Below are 22,144 nucleotides of genomic sequence, written 5' to 3'. Positions count from 1 at the left end.
AGACAGGCAGAGCTATTCTGAAAGCAGGCCAAGGACCTAAAAAAGCAGCTGCCAGGCATTCCCTGCAGACTAAGGTAAGCTCATGGGCCCTACTTCAAAGCCAGAATAGCATGTGTCCCTCACAGGTTCCAGAAAGGAGAGGTCAGCTTGTAGTGGCTCATGTCATGGCTTCAATTCAAAGACAAGTTCTCCCAACACTCTCCCCACACTGCCCCTGCCACACACATATGCACACACACACCCCACATGAATACACACACAGAAATGTTTCAGTGCCTTGGCCTGAGGGACAAGTGAGGAATCTCTCAAAAGGTCCTGGCATAACAAAGCTCTCTCACCTGACAACCAGGGAAACAGTTTTCTTCCTTGGAGGACTTTGCAGCTAACCCAGGGAGTGGAAAGGGTGGGTCTGGGTCCCCATTCTCCACACACTTTGGCTAGACCATCCCTCAGCAACCTCAATGATTGATTCTGGGCACTAGATGTCCTTGTACCTCAAGCCAAGGTCACTTCAGGATGAGGTGCAGAGGCCAGGATAGGGACCTATTTTCCATCTCCCCACGAGTGTAGGACCTCTTGCCACTACAAGTCTATTAGAAGCAGAGTAATAGGGGATCCAGCTAAATCTCCCCCACCCCCCACCGCCCTGTAATCACCAGAGATAGGAAAAGGGTGTGCACATGGCAGGAACTGGTTCTCTTTAAATGACGTCAAATGTGAACAAATCTTCCATGAACCAGAAATACAAAAATAATTTTATAGCCTGATGACGTACGTACAAAACCAACAGCCAACTGCATACTTAGCAGTGAAATAACAGAGGAATCCCCAGGAAATTCAGAAACAAGACCAGGATGCCAACAGTTAACAATGCTCAAGGAGTTCTGAGCAGTTCAACAAGATGATAAAAACAATGGAACTATAATGATTAGGAAGGAGAAAACAAAATTTTCCTTATTTGTAGCTGATGATCATGTCTGAACAACCCAAGAGAATCAGCTAAAAATCAAAAGAGGAAAAGTGAGTTGAACAAGTGGCAGCAATCTGCACAGGTCTGTTTGCTTGTGGGTAAAATGAAGACAGTGACACAACACAGTGTGCTTAACAGACATGATACTTAATATATGTTAAGCATTTAGAATAGGACCTGTCACACCTAAGAATTCAGGAACACAGGGGCAGCAGGGTGGCTCAGTCGGTTAAGCATCCAACTCTTGATTTCAGCTCAGGTCATGATCTCAGGGTTGTGAGAAGGAGCCCTGAGAAGGCTCCGCGCTCAGCGGGAGTTTGAGATTCTTTCCCTCTAACCTCCCCCCACCACATTCAATCACATGTACTCTCAAAAAAATTAATTTAAAAAAAAAAACCTCAATAAACATTAGCTGTGGGGGATCCCTAGGTGGCTCAGTGGTTTAGCGCTGCCTTTGGCCCAGGGTGTGATCCTGGAGTCCCTGGATCGAGTTCCACGTCAGGCTCCCTGCATGGAGCCTGCTCCTCCCTCTACCTGTGTCTCGCCTTTCTCTTTCTCTCTGTGTCTCTCATGAATAAATAAATAAAATTTAAAAAAAACATTAGCTGTGACTATAAAATATATTTTATAATTAATACTTCAATATATAATAGTAAACTAATACAACATAACCAGTAAAAATATGGTAATAAAAAAACAACAAAAAACATACCTAGGAATAAACTTAACAAGAAATGTACTAGGCATTTATGAAAAAGTTTACAAGATATAAATAAATGAGAGGCCTGGAGTGCTTGTGAATGAGAAGACTGCATACTGTTCTTCCTCCAAGTCAATCACTTCTTCACAGTACTAACTGGGACCTCCATATGACCCAGGCTGGCAGCATCTATGGCAGTTCCCCCAAAACTCACTCACACACCAGTCCCCACCAGGTGAGCTGACACTTCCTGCTGTGGACAGGCCCTGCTCCCAAGGAGTCCTTCTGTCATAGCACTCGGCTGTCCACATTGGTTTCTTCAGTTTTCTTTGCCACTGGACCATGAACCCAGAAAGTCATACTGAGTCTGCAGTACCAGAGCACCTAGACAGCAGACTTGTGCTAGGTATCAGCAAAGGCCAGAAGAGTAAGCAAACAAACCACCCCATGATACACCCCATGATACAAGGGATTAGGAACCCAGGAAGGAACTGCAGAGATACCTACTTTGGGTTTCGCGATCTCCTTGATCCTCTCGATTTCCTCATCAGACATGACATCATAATACCTGACGATATGCGGGCTGTCCCACTCATCCTCCTCTTTGAAGGGGGCGATGAGCAGCTGTGGCGTCCCGTTGCCATGGTGGTACCTACAGAAAAGCCTCTTCTGCCTCCGGGGAGTCTAGGGAGCATACACAGCAATAGGCTCTGAGCATAGTGAGTCCTAATCCTGGGTCCCAGGCTGGCTGGCTGGCTGGCTGCAGGTATAGGTCTCACACCCCATGTCCAGCAGCTGTCCCTCCTGCCCCACCACAGATGGAAACAAAAGCCTTTCAGCTTGAATGAGAGAAATGATACCCTATAAATCATGTCATGTTTTCTCTCTTGCAAGGTCCTGTGGCACAGGATAATCCCTGATCCTTCTCACAGAGATATGAGTAAGTCAGAAGGGCTGAGGCATGAGAGAGGCCATTCTAGGTGGAGAAGCCACTGGGAGGAATGTAGATATGCAGGGACAAGGCCCAGAAATCATCTCATACCTGAGCCTCCTGAGGAAGCACTAGGATCCAAGGACTTTCAAAAATCAGTGACACCAGAGACTAAGACTAAGCCGTTAGGTACTGCTGCATCTTAACCAAAGACCACAGTTTCCCATGGGGCACATCCACACCCATGGTTTTCCTCACAGCAGGAGTTGAGCAGAAGGTAGGCATGTTGGGGTAGGGAGAGGAACTCAGAAATAACTTAAGAGGATCTGAACTCTGCCTGGGACATCAGGGAAGACAATATCCCATCCTACACCTCAGAAAACACCCACCCATCAGTCTCACCAGACACTACAAAGAACTGGACAAGATACTGAGGAAACAGCCTATACACAGAGAAAAATCCTCCCCAAATCTGTCCATCCAGAGCCAAAGTCTAGATCCATATGTGGGACCTGGCCATGTGTCTCACCAGTTTGACACCCTCCCCACGACAGAGGCTCTCATAAACATCCCTCTCAGGCAGGTAGTCCACAGGCCTCTCATAGATGCTTTCCTGCGTGGCCAGTCCGGCTTCTGTCTGATTTAATAACATTTTTTCTCTTTCTTCCTCCAGCAACCGTTCAAAGTACCGCAGATTCCCTCCAGCTCGTTCATGGCTTGGGTCTTAGAAAGAGCAGAGAACAAGAAGGGAAAGGAAACCACAAACATCTGTTAGGTCATTTAAAGACATTACTCTGTAAGTGGTTTTATCTCCCAGCAGCTCATTTGCACACAGCATTTTGCTTTCCACGGCACCTAACCAGGGCTCACCGGTCAGAGCAGAAAAGCCAATATGGGTCTCCCCACTCTGTCACAGATGGGAAGGGAACAACAGAGGGGGTTGCTTAGCCAGCCGCACAGGGGACTCTCCTCTCAGACCTCCCTGGAGGGCCTAAGGGCACAGGTTGAGAAAAGCACCCAGACTCCTGCCGCCTCCTCCACACTTGGCTGTGAGTCAGTTCATCCATCCTCGAGAGTACATCCATTACTGGTGACCACATCACATGCTGGCCACAATGAGAAGGCAGGCTGAAATTCTGGCAAAAAGAACAGCCACGTGACAATGCCATAGCTTCATTGTGTGGGCTCCCAACACAAAGGAGCAAGCTTGGCAGGATTACTGTGCCACTCCATAGATGAGGAAACCAAGGCTCGAAGATATTAATAGATTTAGGTTAAGGTTATACTGAACAGGAAGCTAGGCGTCCTGACTCCCAGGACATGGCTCTTACTAACATGATAGCATCTACAAAGCTCTCTTCCCATATCAGTCTTGCAGGACACTTTTATGTTAGCTGGCATCATATCAGACTCAAGTCCCGTGAAAAGCAACAGCAAAAGAAAGTCTTTGCTAATCTGTGAAATTCCAGATTATGACAATCCCATATATTAGTAAGAGGTGGATAGGACAGATAGGTTTTAAAGACACAGTGCTGGGAAGCCTGGGTGGCTCGGCGGTTTAGCGCCGCCTGCAGCCCAGGGTGCGATCCTGGAGACCTGGAATCGAGTCCCACGTCAGGTTCTCTGCATGAAGCCTGCTTCTCCCTCTGCCTCTCTCTCTCTCTCTCTCTCTCATTAATAAATAAAATCTTTAAAAAAAATTGAATAAAGAACAGGGCTTTTAATCTACTTCAGTCCAACACCACAAGACACTTAAAATACTAATGCTATAGCAAGTTCCCAGGAAGACCTCAGACCTCTAAGGGGTCAGGCCATGGTCACTGCAGTCATTCTGTAGCACAACTTGCCTCCTGAGCTCCTTCTGACAATGTGAAGGCTCACCCTGCAGAGCGGCAGATGCACTGCAGCACTGGATTCCTATTTTAAAAGGGAGTGTGCAGAGCCACAGGTCAGAGTGTATCCATAAGCAACTGGGCAAGGGTTAAGGCCAGAAATGAGGCAAATAAAGAGCTAACTGGCAGCTAGAATGGGCCTGAGAGCAGTAAGGCATTGTCACTGGCCAGACTCCAACCCAGGAGAGGGGCCAAGTAGTGGCTAATAGAATGACCAGTTCTCTGTCCAGCCCCGCATTGGCTCTGACCTTCCCCTAGAACTTCCTTACCAAGAGAGAGCAGGCGGCGGGTAAGCTCCAGGGCACGGTGCAGGTCACCCAACTGGAAGACAGCATAGCTCAGGTAGTCTAGCACCTGGGCCTTGGATGTGGTGGCCTCCTCTCCAGCATCGAGCTGCTTCAGTACCTGCTCCATCCACAAGACTGTGTGGTAATAGTCGCCTTCATTATAGGCTGAGCGGCCCATCCCAAAGCAGTCATCCACACTCAGCATGGCCTGGTACTTGGTTCCTGCAGCAGGAGAAGCAAACAGTCAGGCTCTAAAGAGCCTCTGGAAAAAAATAAAATAAAATAAAGAGCCTCTGGGCTAGGGAGAATGATTCCCACACTGAGGAAGCCTGCGTCATGGGGAGGGGGGCATGATCCCAGCAGAGTCAGGGCTTTACACCATGCACTTCAAAGTGAGCACAACCAGGCTGGGCCTGCCTTGGACTGGGGTTTGCAGCCAACGTCCTGGCCACAGACTCCCCTTCTCCCATGTTGTGAAGAAGCCCAAGAAATAGTAGTATACAAGAGAATATGAAGGTCCTGTGAGCCACAGAGGAGATGTCTGCTGGGCAGCTGGCCATATGAGTCTGCAAGGTAGAAAAATCAGTTGAATATAAAAAACAGAACTGGGATGCCTGGGTGGCTCAGCGGTGAAACATCTGCCTTTGGCTCAGGGTGTGATCCTGGAGTCCCAGGATCGAGTCCCACCTCGGGCTCCCTGCATGGAGCCTGCTTCTCCCTCTGCCTATGTCTCTGCCACCCTCTCTTTGTGTTTCTCATGAATAAATAAATAAAATCTTAAAAAAAAAAAAAACAGAACTTAAGTGGCAGCTAAAGGCATGGATGAGTACAAGCAGTTCCAGCAAGAGTGTGAGGAAACAGTAGAGAAAGTGGCTAAAGCCAGAACCTTACAGACCACCTAGAGAGATAGGACAAAGAGTAACAATGAGAAGGACCTAAGAGGTAGCACAAACAGAGCAAGAATGGTGGGACAGATGCCAAGAGAGGTCAGAGCCAAGACTGCATTGCCAGCTTTGACCAGTAGGTGGCGGGGACATTGCTGAGCATCAATTCTGCAGGTCCTGTGACGGACCACAGGTTATTTGCCATGAGCTCAACACTGGAAAGTGACCTTGAAGATAGTCTTAAGTCAAGAAGGATGAAATATAATATGCTACCTATAGGAAAAATGTAGGATTTAGGGTAGGGGTAATATGAGAGGGACCATGAGTGTATTCCTCAGGGACGATGAAAAAGCAGGCCCCTTGAGGAGGTAGAATTCATAGGCCTCAGGATTCTGACTTGGGCTGCCAACGGATGGAGGTACTTTTGCTCAGGCAAGGGGGGAGTAGACATTTCAAAAGGCAATGGAGGATTTCAGTTTGAAACATGTGACCTTTGAGGAGCCCAGAGAACACCCAAGTAGAGATGCCCCACAGGCATTTGCCCTCACTGGTTGGAAGCTTTGGCGATAAGCCTTGAGAGGAAACACAGATGTGGATGTCATCCATATACATGTGATGGAAATGGCTGGGCTCACCTGGAGAAGGTGCTTAGGGAAAATTCTATGTAAGGGAATCCTAGGGATTAACTCCCTTCCACCCCTCCCTGCCTCTCCAGGACATGCAAGAGTCTGTTAACTGAATGTACAAGGTCAATGCTTGAGTGTGTCTCCCTCACCCTAACAATCACTCTACAGCTACAAGGTGAACACACCCTGCAGGTGCCCTGAGGGGCCTTCTCTCACTGGCTCCATGACCTGGCTTGATCAAACATGACTGAGGCAGAAGTATAAACTCTTTCCCTTCCCACTGGCTCACCATACTCCTCAGCACTAGAACTCCAGGCCTTGACAAGCTGACAGACAATGCCTCTTTCTCCCACACTTTGTGATTCCTGGTTTGTGCCTCCTCCGGGGTCCCCATGGGCAAGTAGCATCCAAAGTCTAATAGGGTCTAACTGAACCACTGGGTTTAGTGACCTCTAACAGTCCCCCAAACCCAATATATCTTCTTGTAAGCATACTGAGGCAATGAGGAGAAAGGGGCCTGTTTAAAAAAAAAAAAAATAAATAAATTTAAAAAAGATAGTAGAGAGCCGAAAAGAGAAGCAATAGAGATCAGTGCCCCAGAATTCAAAGGAGAGAGAACATCAGGAAGACTGGGACAATGAAGGTGCCAAATACTACTGAAAAATTAAAGAACATTATCTCTGAAACTCATCCACTGGCTTAGCAGCTGAGTGGCCACTGGTGACTTGGCAGAGGCAGGATCATTGGAAAGTGGGCAAAGAGGCCAGACTCTGCGTGTTCAGGAGGACCCGGGAAGCAAGGAAGTGAAGAGCAAGCAAGGAAGTGAAGAGTGTGGATGACTATCCAGCAGCCTAGCCAGGTTAGGCTAAGCAAGAGATCATTGAACAGCAGAGACTCAAAGGGCCTTGGATCCTGAGGGAGGGGTTTGTAAGATGATTAAGAACCCAAGGTGTGGGATCCCTGGGTGGCGCAGCGGTTTAGCGCCTGGTTTTGGCCCAGGGCGCGATCCTGGAGACCCGGGATCAAATCCCACGTCGGGCTCCCGGTGCATGGAGCCTGCTTCTCCCTCTGCCTGTGTCTCTACCTCTCTCTCTCTCTCTCTCTCTCTCTCTCTGTGTGACTATCAAAAATAAATAAAAATTAAAAAAAAAAAAAAAGAACCCAAGGTGTGTGTGAGCTCAGGGGGAAGAGCCAAGTGGGGTAGGCCAAGAATGAAATGGGTAGAGGCTTGTAACTGACGACACACAGGACACAGGGCTAAATCCAGAGATCAGCCTTTGTCAAAAAGAAGTCAGAGGGTGTGGGGACAGAAGCAGGTCTAGAAGCAGATCTAAGTGGTGCTCTGGGGGCAGAGGCCAGGGCGTCCTGAGCAGCAGCCTTGGGCTTCTCTTAGAAGAGAAAGGAGAAGGTGTGAGAGGAAGAGGAAGGAGCTGAGGGGAGATGGCTGTCATGGCGCAGTAGGGGGTGGGGGAAGACGGGCCTGGCACCAACTGGAAACCCAAAAGAGCATCACTGCCAACAGTGATGGTGTGCCTGAGAGTAGAGACCACAAGATGGCAGTGGCTCCAGCCCTGTCCAGACACCATAGGAGACACACATGCACTGGATGGGCAAAGCCTGAGGTGGTTAAGGTACCTGGAAGTTGCCCTTTGGAAATTGTGTCTGGATCCAGCTTGTATGTGTCCTGAAGTCTCATCAGGGCCTTGGCGGCTCCCATTTCATCCTCGTCCGTGGGGAAGAACTGCCGCTGCACAGAGAGGTTGGCAATAAAACCTTCCAAATGAGAGTGAGAACAGGAAGTTACCCTTGATCCAAGGGCACAGTTCCACCTGGGATCAGAAAGGTATCCACGGGACAGTTTCTCCCTGCCCCTTCCCTCAAAGGCTGTTTCCCCTTCCTCCAAGAAGCCCTCCCTGATGACTCCAGTCCATGGAGATCTCTTTCTTCCTCCTCACTGTACGGAATGCCTGTACTACTCATTTGGAATTGAACAAAGATGGCCCCACAAACTGGCTAGCAGGTCTGAGAGTCTTGGCTCCAAAGTGCTCAGTCAGATCTGGAGGAGATAGAAGGGACAGAGGACAGGAATGGTAATTGAAAAGGACTCAGGGAGGATCTGTTGATCACTTAATGGAAAATGAATCACATGAAAAACCTTGATCCAGGATCATTGCAGGGGGCAGGGGGGCAGAAAAACAGACCTCCGGCCCACATTCCAGGTCAAGAAGCCCAAGTGACAGAGGTGATTAACTCAGGGAACCTAGCTAGACACTCATTATTGACCACTGGCACTTACCATCCAGAAAGGTAATGATGACAGTCTCCGAGGGGATCTGGTGCTGTCTCCACCCCCCAGATTAAGGACTAGGGGACCATCTGGCCAGAACAAGCACTGAGGTAGGCTGCTCAAGCCCAGCATGGTACCCTGAGAGATCACACTGGCTCTTGTTCTTGCTCTCAAGAGGACTCCTACTACTCAAATCTGCAATGAATTCAAAAGGCATGAGCTCTCTGAATGTAGTGTTCAAGACCATAGCCTGGAACCTAGGCTAGTCCCTGACCAAAGAAATATCCAAGGAGGCTGTTCGAGGACTCCAAGCCCTGGCTCTGAAGCAAGACATGCACTCTTACAATCTCAGGTCTCCAGGTGGAGGCCAGGCCCTCTCAAACTGATTCAGGGGTTTTAATTCTGACTGTGAACTAAGAATTTGGGAGGGGAATGCCATGGGCCCTTCTTTCCTGGCCTCTTCCTCAGGGCAGCAGCACCCACAGCCACCTACTCTCAGGACCTCAGGCTCAAACACCCACTTCAAACCATGCCAAACCCAGGCACCAAGAAGCTGTAATCCTGCTTTTCTCCTGGCTGCACAGTCAGGGATTCTAAAGAGTCTGGAATTCAGGAAAAAGAAAACATGCCCCCAGAAAAAGCCACACCGTCAGCAAGTCCCCCTCATCTCAAGTCGGAGGTAAAAACAACCTATTGCTCTCTGGGCCAGTCCTGTCTGCCTTCTGTTAATTATAAGGTTTTCTAAAAGAACCAGATGTTGACAGGGGCTGGGGGGGGCGGGGGAGCTGGTGGTGGAAAGCAAGACCAGGGAGCGGAAGGTCATCCGGGAAGGCAGGCTTATTCTACTGCAGTGCAGTGCCTGCCCGCAGAACAGCCAGTTCTGAGCTACAGCCCCAGGCTGGAAGACAGGGGGCTGGGAAAGGCAGCCATGGCTTCTGGAGGCGGTGAGCTCACTGGGCACAGTTCCAGCCTGGCTGAACTCACCAATCCCTCCCCAGAGGCCACCCTGCCCCCAGCCAAGCCCAGCCCAGTCTGGCCACATGGGCTGAACTGCCTCAGCCAGAGACAACTAGTCTGAAGTTAATCAGAACTCCCAACTTGGGGAGAAGAGTCACTGAGTTCAGGAGGCTGAGCCCCAGGCTGGAGTCAGGAGGGCCCGCAAACATGCCTGCCCGACCATCTCCTGCTGAGAGGAAAATGTTAGAGCATAGAAAAATACCAGCATAGTCAAAGACATTAAGCACAGTTAAAACTTTGAAAAATTTCATACTCTGACTTCCAAATACCACTTCTAGGGATTTAAACTAAGAAAAATAATCAAAGGCAAGGCATAAAGATGTATATGCACAATTGCTGATAATTTACAAACCCCACATCCACTAACTTGACCAGTTTTATACTATATCTGTATGACTTTACCATACAGCCATTAAAGTCATGTCGTATAACATTTAATGGACATATAAAGAAGCTGAAAATTTCAGGAAAACACTATATGCTTATGGCACAAATCTGCCTACAGATAGGTTTTCTCTAAAAGTTATGAATGGGAATGGATTTAGATGAGACCCATAATCCCTGGCTTACAATGGCCCCATCACCCAGCCTGACTCACTTTTTGTTAATTCATTTGGTCCCTCAAAGCAAGTGAGTCTGCATTTCCTGCAAAATATGAATGGGTCCATTTTTTCTTTTAATGTAAATTCAAGTGTAGGAAGACTGGAATTTTAATAGCGCTGATCACTAGACAACTGGTTAAGAATTCTAATTTTCAAGGTGCCTGGGTAACTCAGTTGGTTAAGCATCTGCCTTAAGCTCAGGTCATGATCCCAGGGTCCTGGCATTGGGCCCTATATCAGACTCCCTGCTCAGCAAGGAGTCTGCTTCTCCTCTTCTCCCTCTGCCCTTCTCTCCTTCTCATGCTCTCTCTAAAATAAATAAAATCTTAAAAAAAAAAAATTCTAATTTTCTTACATTATTTTGTTTTCTAACTTTTCTACAAGAACACATTAGTAAAGCATTATTTAAAGAAGTATTTAAGGGGTTCCTGGGTGGCTCATTCAGGGGAGTCTGCCTTGGGCTCAGGCCCTGATCCCTGATCCCATACTGGGCTCCCTGCTCTGCAGAGGGGGGGGAGTAGCCCCCCTACTTCTCTCTCTCTCCTGCCCGAAGTTCCCCTTGCTTGTGTGCATGTTCTCTCTCTGTCAAATGAATAAAATCTTTTTAAAATAAATAAATGAATATTTTTTAAAAAAGGAAATGAAAACACTAGGAAAAGGCCAGAACTGATTATTCTCACATATTAAAAACAAAGACAGCCAAATGCTGTCCCTACAGAGAAGGGAGATGGCTACAGGAGTGGCAGTGTGCATATTCCCACACTGCCCGTGCCCACCAAAACCCCCACACCCAGGACAAACTCAGACACACACTCCCCAGACACAGGCACAGGGACATTCTGGCTCCCAAGCACCTGCTCACCAGTCCTCACCTGCAGCCGAGTTCTGCAGGACCAGATCCTCCAGTGCAGGCCAATCTGTGTTGAGCCGCTTCACAAGTTTATAGGCATTCACGGGGTGAGCCAGGTAACCTTCAGGGTCAGCAGCTGACTTGCTGGTCAAGGCTTCCATCTTGTTGGCCCAGCTGTGGAAACAGAGGAAAAGGAAGACTAACACGCCCCACCACACATACCAGTCTTGACCAGTAATTTTGCTGGTGAGATTCAGGACTCTTTTCTGTGGAGAGGCAATAAAAAATGAACACAGCAACTCCTCACTGACACTTGCAGTTCCTTAATCTAGAGAAGAGGTGAGAATCCCAATGTACATAAAAAGGCTTTTAAATAGGGAAACTAAGGTGTCCTTAGCCCATGCCCTGAGCCACTCTGGGGGACTGGCATGAAGTAACCTCCACAGCAACCCCTCACTGCTCTCTAAAGGGCACCCTGGATGGGTTCGGGGGTGAGGGTGGGGGACTTAGGACATCGGATACCTCTTAATCTTAGAGAGTTTGGCTTCCTCCACAAGGATGTACCCCTTCAGAGACTGCACCAGGTCCTTCTCTGCATAAATTAGGTCAGTCATGTGCCCTGTAGGGAGAGAAAAAAGGGCAGTAAGAAGTGGATGAGGGACGTCCATCCCCCTTCCTTGAGGCACAACAGCACAAGTCCTCTGGGCCACTGGCATATCACTTCTCTTGGGACCTTGAGGATTTGGGAGTTTAAGGGGACCTAGGCACTCCCACGGTCCTGGACCCCAGCTTCAATAAGACAGAGATGGAGGCTTCAAGGGGATGGTGAGATGAGTGCAATAGGAGTACCTAAAGGAAGAAGCCCTAATTCTCATTCACCTACTGGCACCCAGGTGGGTCATGGCACCAAGGCATGGACATCATAAGGGCTTCTTTGCTCAGAACCACTCTCTGAACAGAGATGGTCAGAGAGGCCAGGAAGCCCAGGAGCAACCTGCACTTCTCAGGGAGGAAACCTAGTTGAGACAGGTGGCTCCCAAGAAGGACATTCAGGTCATCGGGGCCTCAGAAGGGGAAACAGCAGCTCTGTGAGCCCCACTTTCCCCAGAACTGGCCAAAACCAGTGGATGAGCCATCCCACCTTGAGTGAGAACAGGCTTCAGGTGGTGACATTCCCTGGCACTTGAGCCAAGGATTGCTCAGGTAGATGACAGTCCTGTTGGCACATACCAATAGAAGTGAAGAATTCAGCCTGCACACAGCCCAGGACACCAAACCAGGCCACCAGCAATGTGGACACCCAGCGTTTCATGGTCACAGAGAGTAGGGTCCGCAAGGCATTCAGTGACAGCCACTGGATCAACGGGTGAAAAAAGCAACTTAGATGAGGAGATACATACACAGGACACACAGACACATACGGCCAAACATGCCAAAACTCTGACTAGGACACAGAAACTAAGAATATCCTGCATCGGCAGTGCAAAGAGGCCAGGATGTGCAACCAGTGATGTGCTCAATGCCGGCCCAGTGGGAGAGCTCGCATCCTCCAGATTCCCAGTAACTGCCAGCAACCACGGAAAGGCTGAATGGTGTGGGAGACTGTCACCTCTGATTCCAAGAGTCAGTCCAAGACTGCCCCACCCCTTCTCATTTCCCAGACTGCCTGTCTTATTTCTGTCTTTCTTTCCAACACACATGTCAGGATGGGGCCAGGTGCTGGAGACCTACAGGTAACACGTAACTCGTGCCTACAAGAAGTCTGAAAGTGTAGGAGAGACAACAACAGAAAGAGAACTTGGCACAATAGGCTCCAGGGAACCCACACCCCAAATGAGGTGTATGGCAGATGGTTGGCCAGAAGGGGAATAAAACTGCCCCCCGCCAGTCTGCACCTGGCCACAGCAAAGGCAGGCTGGGGAGCAGGAACCCTGGGCAGACACTGCTCTTCCTGTCTGCCACCACAGCAGACACCATTCTCACTGGCAAGGCACCATTCAAAAATATTTACTGAAGATCCACACAGGCTACTCACTGAGCTAGGCACCTGGGATTCAAAAATGAATTGGCCACACAAAGCCAAAACCCTGGGACAGGCTGGCCTGTCGACAGGGATGCAAGACCAGTTTCTGTCTTCTTGTCAGCCTAGAAATAGCCAGACTCAGCCATGAAGGCAGCAGGCACAACTTGGGGCAAGCCCCACTGGCAGCGGACCTAAGTACGTAACGGAAGCTTTGGACATGGTCTCCCAGCTCAGCCACGCAGCCCAGAGCATGCTGGAGCCCCAGCTCAGCCATGTGGCCTAGCAAGCACCTCAGCCTGCTCTCCCAGTCCCTTCTCTTCCTGTTCTACTTCAGCCAAGCCCCACCAGAAATATATGAAGAAAAAACAAGGAAAACAAACAAACAAAATACAAATGCTTCTCCCCAAAATGTAAGCCTAACCTGACAAAATTTCAAATCTGAGGTAATGCCAGTTCATCAGGGTTTCACCTACTATGGGTGATCATACAGTCAGGTCTACGACTCCTTGCCTCTGAAGAAATTTCAATCCACTGTGGTTCCATGTTAGGCTCAGAAAAGCCCAACGACAAGGCCCAACCCCAAACAGATTCCTCTATCAGAAAGAGGAGAGAATAAGCGAATGGCTACATTTGTTCATATCCCTGCCAAATGCCTGCAAAGCCATCAACATGCTCATCACTGCCCTAGCTGTTGGAGGCCAAGATACACAAAGCAAGATCTTTTGGGCCTGAACCTGCTACAGGGCACAGAGTATCAGGCTAAGGGATGGATTATGGAGTTAGGGCAGCAGAGGAAAGCAAGTCACCAAGAGAAGGTGAGCAGACCATCAGCCCTGAGGTGGAGCACAGGTCCTCCTTGTCCCAGCCACAGGTCTGCTCCCAGGCCTTACAACCTCTGCATCTCCAGCCCAGGATTCCTGAAGGCCTCTATTCTTGCTTACATAAGCCCCTTCTATAGGAAGTAGTGCTGTTCCTCATACCTCAAGAGGTTTAACTAACTCAGGAAAGCATCTTCTATATGTGAAAAGAAGGAAGAGTAAAATCCAGGGGCAAGGAGTATCTGTGGAAACTGAGGGGCCAGCCAACTGCCTGTCAGGCTGGGATGGTGGGAGAGCAGGGCCCAGGCAAGAGACCAGACCAGACACGGTTGGAAGAAGGGGAGACCAGCGCTTCTCCCCTGTTGTGTCACCAGCTTCAGTGGTATACCTCTTCAGAGATCAGGTAACAGATTCAAGGCAGGGAGATGCCTCTCTGTTCCTTTCAAATCCTCCTGGTGATACTGACCATGGTTCAGGCCTTATAGCATTCAAGAAAAAGCAGCCAGGTTCCTTCATTACATGAATACCAGCTGTCATTTCTCTGGAATGCACTATCTGGCTTAGACTAAGCCCATCCACGAATACCAGCCCTGGAGGCAGAGCCCCAAAGAATCACAGATGGGGTTCTGGGAAATGGCTTGTCAAGAGCCTGCAAAGTCCTGCTCTGCTGGGAGGAGGGGAAGACAACTCACTGGTCAGAGAGCTAGGTACCCTCAAGCAGCCCTTAGAACACCACCTCAGGCAGGGATGCCCTAGAGTCCCAACATTTCTCCTGATCCTGACCCTGAACACTAAAGACTTTGTATAAAAAGTTACTTTATCAAAGACAGGTTGGGAAGAGGCAGCATTCAAGAAGGACTGTGCCACAGTGTGGGAAAGGCCAAGCACCTACTTGCCTTCCCCCAATCCAAACTCATAACTGTACCCAGAGCTTACCTAGGACAGAGCAGGTGGGAATGTGTGTGCATACCCAGCACCCCCACGAAGTGTCCAGTGCTGCCTTTAAAAGCCCTTCCAGGACCCCTCAGAAATCCTTCTGGATTTCCAGAATAGGCCAGGAAATGGGCAACGTCAAATCTCCTTTTATGAAAAACAAAACACAAAGTGGCACCAACCCTGAGGAGAAAAACCAATACTTTTATCTGTGATGCATCCCAGGTTTAGAACAATGTCTGGCCCGTTATCATGTACCCAACAAACAATGCTTCACCACAGACTTGTTCAAGTTAGAAACAACAACAGAAGATTTTACATTTTTTCCACTCAATGGATTGTTATGGATTGTTAAGAATGGATACTGTATGCATATTAAGTCCCAAGTTTGGACCCCAACAGAGAGGTCCAACAGAGAGGTCCTCCAAAGCCCACCAACACCCCAATGACAGTGATTCACTCACCAGGTGACCAGCACTGTTTCTAAGCACAGGCAAATTCCAAGACATACAATCAGAGCCCCAACAAGCCTGCTCTTTGGAAAGGACATTTACAATCTGGCCAAATGGCCATAAAAAGTTTCCAGCTGCAAAACAGCAGCGTCCTTAGCTTCTCCCCTTACCTCATCAGGCACCGATCCCTGCCAAGCTCCCAGCTGCAACCCAAACGCAACAGCTTGACTTTTAACAATGTATTTAACAGCCTAGAGACAGAACATGGGTTTGCTGAGTACAAGCAGGTCTTGCCTGGCACTCATCAAGAAGCTGCCTGCCTTCTGTGAGGGAGCAAAAGCTCTCTAAAAAGGGCGCCCCCCCTGTGGCCCTGCCTCCAAGTGGTGTAGCCAACTCTGGAATGATAGCCCAGAGGACCTGTGCGTTCTGGAGGCCCCAGAACTTAGGCACGTGGATGTCCATTCATGCTTAGAAGCTCACCCTCTGGAGAGAATGGGAGCTACCCCTCCTCACCTGACGTCAGGCCTCAGTCATCACCCTGGTGTGAGCCACCACCAATTCCCCCCCACAGCCATCCTGGCCCCTGTCGGCATTGCTCTCTCCTCTCATTCAGCAGCCCTCCCCCGCCCCCCCTGCCAGCTCTGCTCTACAAAGCTGCCAGCATGGCTTACTGCAGCTCCTCGTTTGGTCTCTCTCTCCACTGCCCCTGCAATAAAGTCTAAACTCCTTAGCCCCCAAAGGCCTTCCTGACTCTATATGACATGGCCCTCCAGCCCTCTCTAGCTCTATCTCATGAGTCTACATTTCCTAGCTCCAAATGCTTACCTTCCCTGGAAAATATTCTTAACTGAGGACTTTCTTCACAGAAACCTAGATGTTCATCTGCATCCATCCTTATACTTCTCTATCAGGTACAGGAACACATTGATTTGTACTTCCCACTTGGGTACCATCAAAACCACAAAGTCTCCTGCTTCAGTGGCCAGGCAAAATCAACATGTAAAGACCAAACTGGACTTTCACTCAGGGTCTTGGCAGAGGTTTGGCAATCTAAGTGAGAGTAACTCATTAGAAGGGACTACACATGAGGACAAAATCCACAAAGCCATCTACAGAATGCCTCCCATGTACCACTTCACAGTCTCTTGGCCTCACCAAGAGGCCAGTCTTCTGGGCCCTGGGTTTCTTCCTGGGCCTCAGATTCAGTGGAAGCATGTGGGCAAGCCCCATATCTCTGGCTCCTCCTGCTACTTTCAGAAGTACCACACTGGCCTTCCCTGTGGCTACTGGAGGACCTTGCTAGTGCAACCAAGGAGCAAGAGGGAGCTAGCTCCGAGGAGGCAACTTTGACCAATGAAGACAGAAGACAGGAGGAGGCCAGCAGATAAATTCCTTCACCAGGCCTCCACTGCTGAACTGTTCCGTGGCATGGAATTTCTGCAGAGCTCACCCAGAGATAACCCACATGGCTAAACAACTACTACATCTCTGTACAAACTGACCAGCTTGCTAAAGCACTACCTTGTGCTTCCCATCCTTCTTTCAAGTTTCTTTTCCCTTACCCTTGCTGTATTCCACCCTCCAATAAAGCATTAAGCACTGCCCCAGGTTCTGCTTTTTTGGCAACTAAGCTAACCACTATTCATATTTCCAAAAATCTTTCAATTCTAGCATCTAATCCTCACCAAAACCTTGTAAACTAGATAATCATCTCCATTTCAGATATAAAAACTAGATAAATAAGGCTGAGCAAGAGTTTCCTGCATACCTGACATGCTACCACAAATCAGTATCAGAGCTGAGACTCAAACCCAAAACACACTTTCCACTAGGTATCGCAAACATTCAATCCTACTCAGTAACATCTACTGTCTTACAACAGAAGGGTCTCCCAAAACGACGAGCAGGCCTGCCCAGGTCAAGGACTTTATCATGGTTCACAAATCAGCTCCATAACAAACCAGGCTGGATCCCCACCAAAAAGTCTTTTTTTTTTTTTTTTAGATTTATTTATTTATTCATGAGAGACACACACAGAGAGAGGCAGAGACACAGGCAGAGGGAGAAGCAGGCTCCATGCAGGGAGCCCGACGTGGGACTCGATCCAGGATCCTGGGATCATGCCCTGAGCCGAAGGCAGACGCTCAACTGCTGAGCCACCCAGGTGTCCCCCCACCAAAAAGTCAACAGCAACATGGAGCCTTGAGTTCGGGTGAGAGCAGTCACTCCAGCCTCAGACATCACAGCACTCAGAAATGACCAATCAGCCCAGCTCAGGGCAAGGTAGTCCTGTATAGTCAGGTGTCAGATAATCCCAACTTCAATCTCAGCTCTACCATCGCTTCCTAGCTTTGTGACTTTACACAAGTTCCAGATCTTTCTGAGCCTGTTTCCCATCTATGTAATGGTGATAACATTAGGACCTATACCTCACAGTGAGGACTGAATGAGATGACAATTATCAGTGTGCAGCCTACCATCAAGCACACCTATTCCACATATCAGCACCAAGGGTACTAGAGGAACACCAGTAGACCTTAAGTGGCCAGCTGCCTGGCTAATCCCTGGAAATGAATACAGTCCAGTCTAGGGGACAGTGAAGATGAAAACAAGCAGATATTGGGCAATCTCCACATCCCACAAGGACCAAAAGAAATGAAATATTACTTTAGGAGAGAGCAGAGTCAGGTATAATGCAGCACATTGATCATCAGGAAAATAACTCTGGAACAGGTCAATCACTGGCTCTATAGCTCATCAAGAAAATAAAGTTCTCCAGTAAAAGGCAGGGGATTGGACTAATACTCTAGGATCTCTTGTATTTCTATGCCTCTGACGTATTGGTTCCAAGTTCCTACAAGTACCAGGCCTCAGCTCAGGATCTCAGCCACACCCTGGTCCTCAGAAGTGCCAGGTACAAAGCAAACTATACTCCAGCAAGCACTTCCTAAAAGGGTTAAAGCAGGTACTGGACTGTGAACAAGCTCAGACAGATCCAATCTGAGCTGGAGAATTCACTACCCATATACTTAATCCTCTTGCTGGCAATGACACCACTTGAACAAAAACTCTCTTCTAAGGCTTCAAGAAGTCTAGTCCAGATTTTTCATTTCCCTCCACCCCTTCTGAGAATAAAAACTATATCCTTCATTCCGTATCCCCAGCAAAAACCCCAGAGACCACAGGCACCACTAGCCCTCTCCCTCTAAGACAGGCTGATGTCCCACTCTGGGACACTTCAAAAGTCCAAACTGCCAGATTCAAGCAATCAAAGTTTAACTCTCGCTCTAGCATTCTGTCTAGGCTTGCACGTGCCTGCATCACAGCATTTCCTGCCAATCACCATCTGCATAAAATTAAACTCTTGACAGATCCCAAGAGCCAGGGACACACCCACCAACCCAATGTACTATCAGCCAGCGTGGCCACAAATCAGCCAAGGTCTTGCATCCAGCCTCAGAACCTCCCATGGATGTGGGAGGGCAGAGTAAAAGTGAGGCTCTATCAGGAAATGAGTAGATCCCAGATTCCCTCATCCTAGTCATTCCTCAGGGCTGCACCCACACAGTCTCTCCTTCTGATGAATATTCACGCTTTGAGCTCTTCCTCTGCCACATGGCCAGCTGCCAACTTGAAGCAGCAATCTCAGGCAGACTATGAGTTACCCACCAGCAAGGATAGCGTCAATACCACCTCCCTCTCCTCTCCCTCCTAATTCCACCCCTAGGCACGCTCCAAGTAGAAGCCAGGCACAGGGTAGGTACTCAAGGAATGAAGAGAGATATCAGCTGTGTACGGGTTATAGCAGTGGCTAAGTAAACATTTTCCCAGGCAGCCCATTTCAGAACCTCCTACTGGGTAAAAGGGTCTATCACAAGTCACAGGCAATGCCTAGTTGTCATCATGTCTGTCTACTGAGCTCTTGGAGAATGAGGGTGGCCCAATAAGACATCATCTCTGGGATGAGGCCGCCAGCCAACTCACTCCATCCTTGCTACGTGGCCTCCTTGGCTGGGGATGCACAGTGGACATACTTGGCCATCTGAGAATAAGAAAAAAAAAAAACTAGAAGAAAAAAGGATTCAAAGCATGCTCCTGTGAGTATGTTGAAATGAACAGAAGAAGCTGGGCTCGGCTCTGAGTCCCAGAATCACAATGAGAGGCTGTACCCTGGACACTTCAGGGGCAGTTTAAACATCAGCCAAAGGAAATCGTGGTTCATTGAACAGAGGAGTAAATCATGGAACCTGTTGTTCCATATGTGTTTTTGCAGCAGCAGCTTGCAAAAACATTCTACAAATTCTTAGGTGGACAGTGGATTTTGGCAAAATCTGGGACAGGTGAGAATGCTCTCAGCTACAAAATGATGTCCCCCAACCCTTGCTCTCAGAACCAGCATCTCCTGCAAGAAGGCTAAGGCTCTCAGGCTTCAAAGGGTTTATAGTAAGAAGCACAAGCTTGGGGCACCTGGGTGGCTCAGTGGTTGAGTATCTGCTTTTGGCTCAGGTCGTGATCCTGGAGTCCTGGGATGGAGTCCCACATCAGCTCCCTGTGGGGGAGCCTCCTTCTCCCTCTATGTCTCTGCCTCTCTCTGTGTGTTTCTCATGAATAAATAAATAAAATCTTGAAGAAGAGGAGGAGGAGGAGGCCGCGGTGGCGGTACAAGCTTTAACTGGCACTCTCCAGCAGAAACACCAGTCTCAGTCTTGGGAGGCACACTAATGTGCTACACCATCTTAAAGATGTCACATTAGAATACAAGGCCAGGGGCCCAACTGTCCCGAGGTAGGAAGTGCCCTGATCTGTGCTCCTGCTGAGCAGCACTCACATGCACAGCACAGTACTAGGCACTGCCCTCTCACTTGAAACCGTAGCGCATAGGGTCCACCTGGCAGCTACCCCCTTAAATGTCCCTTCCTCAACCCCCCTACCTCTACTGGAGTGCCCCGGCCTGCTCCCACTCACACACACCGTTGCTCTGTCCAGGTTACCCTTTCTTCAGCCTTCCTCCACCATTCCGCCTCCTCCAGGAAGCCCTCTGGCCTGAAGCATCCTGTCCTCTACCAAAGAGCCACAGCCTGGTTACTCCCTCCCAGCACAGCACTCACCACACTGTTCTGGGTCTGGACTTTCGCAGTCTTCAATCCGTCCGCCCCGGCGGGCTGGCAACTCCTCGCTGCGCGACACACAGAAGGCGTCGTTATTTGAATTCGTTAACTTGCTACCACAGGTCTGCCCAGCTGCTAAGGAAAAACAGCGCACGTTGGAAGCAGACGTCTAGAGGGGAGGAAAAGAGTTTCTCAACCGACAGCCCGTTTCCTGAGCACCAAGCCGGACCCCGCGGGGCCGGGGGCTCCAGCCCTCGGGAGGGAGCAAGGCGGCCCGCGCTCACGCTAAGCGGTCCCCGGGGGCCCGGCCGACGGCCCCGCCTCCGCCCCAACCTCCGCCCCCGTTCCCGGGGAGCCTGCCGGGGCCGGGCGGCCGAGTGCCCCGCCCCGCCCCGCCCCGCCCGGCCCGGCCCGGCCCGGCCGCCGAGGGACCGGCAGGAAGGGCGCCGCTGACCTCACCGCCCCGAGCTCGGGGAGGGCACGCGGGCGGCGGGGCAGGAACCCGGGCGGGAGGAGAAACAGGGCGGCGGGCTCTGGGCTGCGGCCGCACTGAACGCCCCCGGCCCCCAGCTCCCGCCGCCCCGCCAGCGCTCCAGCCCGGCCGGGCCCGGGCGGCCGCGCGGGCGGGGCGCTCACCTGGACACGCGCGGCCCCCGGCGGCTCCGGCACCTCCCGCGGCGGCGCCCACCCGCTCGGCGCCTCCTCCCCGGGCGGCTCCGCCTCCCGCCGCGGCCCGGCCCCGCCCGCTTGAGCCGTCGCCACGTCCCCACCTCCCGCCCCCCCCCCCCCAGCACGCCGGGCGGCCCCTGCCCCGGCTCCGCGCCCGGGCAGCCTCGGCCGGGGGTCGTCCCCGCCAGCCGCCCGGGGGCTGGGGGGGGGCGGGCAGCCGCGCGCGTCGGGGCCGGGGCCGGGGCCGGGGCCGGGAGCAGGCTGCGGGCCGGCGGGAGCCGCTCCCCGCCCGTCATGCCGCCGGCAGCTCGCCGCACGTACTCGGCGCCCGCCTCCCCTCGCCCCGCTCCACCTGCGGGCCCCGGCCCTCCCTGCCTCCCAGCCTCCCCGCGGCTGCAGAAGCGCCCGCGCGCGACCCGACCCCGCGCCGGTGCCGTGGGGACTCCCCGGCCGGGGCTCCTGCGCATCTTCTCGGGGGTCCTGCCGGGCACTGGCTCCTGCAGCCCCTCCCCATCGTCACCACTCCCGAGTTACAGGGCGGGGTGGGGCCCCCGGGGGGCCGGGGCCCGGGCATCCGTGGAATGGACAGACCAGTGGAGAAGACCTTGAAAAATACGGGGGACCTGGGGTCCTCCCCACAGGACCAAGCTCCCCCAAGGGTTTCTGTCCGTCCCCCGCTCCAGAGTCAGGCACTCCTCCTGGTGACGTACTTACGGGTGATGGGTTGATGAGAAGCGGCCCAACCAAAGGCTGAGGTGGGGGGTAGCATATTGGGGCCAACTCTTGGTTTGCCCAAACCCCTTCATTCAACAGGGGCCAAGAAGAGTGGACACCTCATTTACCTAGCCCGGTGTGTGAGGGAATGGAGGCTGGGATGCCGCAAATCTCCGCCTGAGTTGGAGGAGGCCCTGGCGGCCAAGCAGGTTCCCACGCCTGCTCTGTGAACCTTCCTGATCATGAATGAGGGGAAACACGGTCTGAGAATCTCATCAGCGAGCTAGCCCAGAGTGGGAGGTGCCCAGCCTCCGCCCAGGCTGTGTGGGGATATTCCCTATGGCACTCTGTCCAGGCTGGCGGCCCAGACCTGGGGAAGGC

At 50.9% G+C, this 22,144-nt stretch overlaps 1 protein-coding gene across 8 annotated transcripts in view; it reads right to left on the bottom strand.

Annotated features, from left to right (window-relative positions):
- The window catches only part of P4HA2 (prolyl 4-hydroxylase subunit alpha 2), a 34,410-nt gene extending 12,571 nt beyond the window's left edge, over positions 1–21,839 (bottom strand). Inside the window, exons 1-9 of one of the 8 annotated variants that reach the window (XM_055301923.1) lie at positions 21,764–21,839; positions 20,381–20,549; positions 12,277–12,400; positions 11,569–11,665; positions 11,069–11,220; positions 7,926–8,063; positions 4,763–5,002; positions 3,131–3,324; positions 2,178–2,354 (exon numbers count right to left, since the gene is read on the bottom strand). In XM_055301923.1, the coding sequence (XP_055157898.1) occupies positions 2,178–2,354; positions 3,131–3,324; positions 4,763–5,002; positions 7,926–8,063; positions 11,069–11,220; positions 11,569–11,665; positions 12,277–12,358 (1,080 nt within the window). In that variant the 5' untranslated portion in view covers positions 12,359–12,400; positions 20,381–20,549; positions 21,764–21,839. Of the gene's footprint in view, positions 1–2,177; positions 2,355–3,130; positions 3,325–4,762; positions 5,003–7,925; positions 8,064–11,068; positions 11,221–11,568; positions 11,666–12,276; positions 12,401–20,380; positions 20,698–20,834; positions 20,952–21,016; positions 21,099–21,763 lie in introns of those variants that run through there. The other 7 variants (XM_055301921.1, XM_055301925.1, XM_055301924.1 and 4 more) reach the window with 7 other exon arrangements.
- Between the last annotated feature and the right edge of the window lie 305 nt (positions 21,840–22,144).

Source organism: Nyctereutes procyonoides, unplaced genomic scaffold (genome assembly GCF_905146905.1).
Source record: "Nyctereutes procyonoides isolate TBG_1078 unplaced genomic scaffold, NYPRO_anot_genome, whole genome shotgun sequence".
In the NCBI taxonomy this organism is placed as follows: domain Eukaryota; kingdom Metazoa; phylum Chordata; class Mammalia; order Carnivora; family Canidae; genus Nyctereutes; species Nyctereutes procyonoides.
The sequence above is the reverse complement of the archived record's forward strand: the minus strand, read 5'-3'. Positions and strand labels throughout refer to the sequence as shown.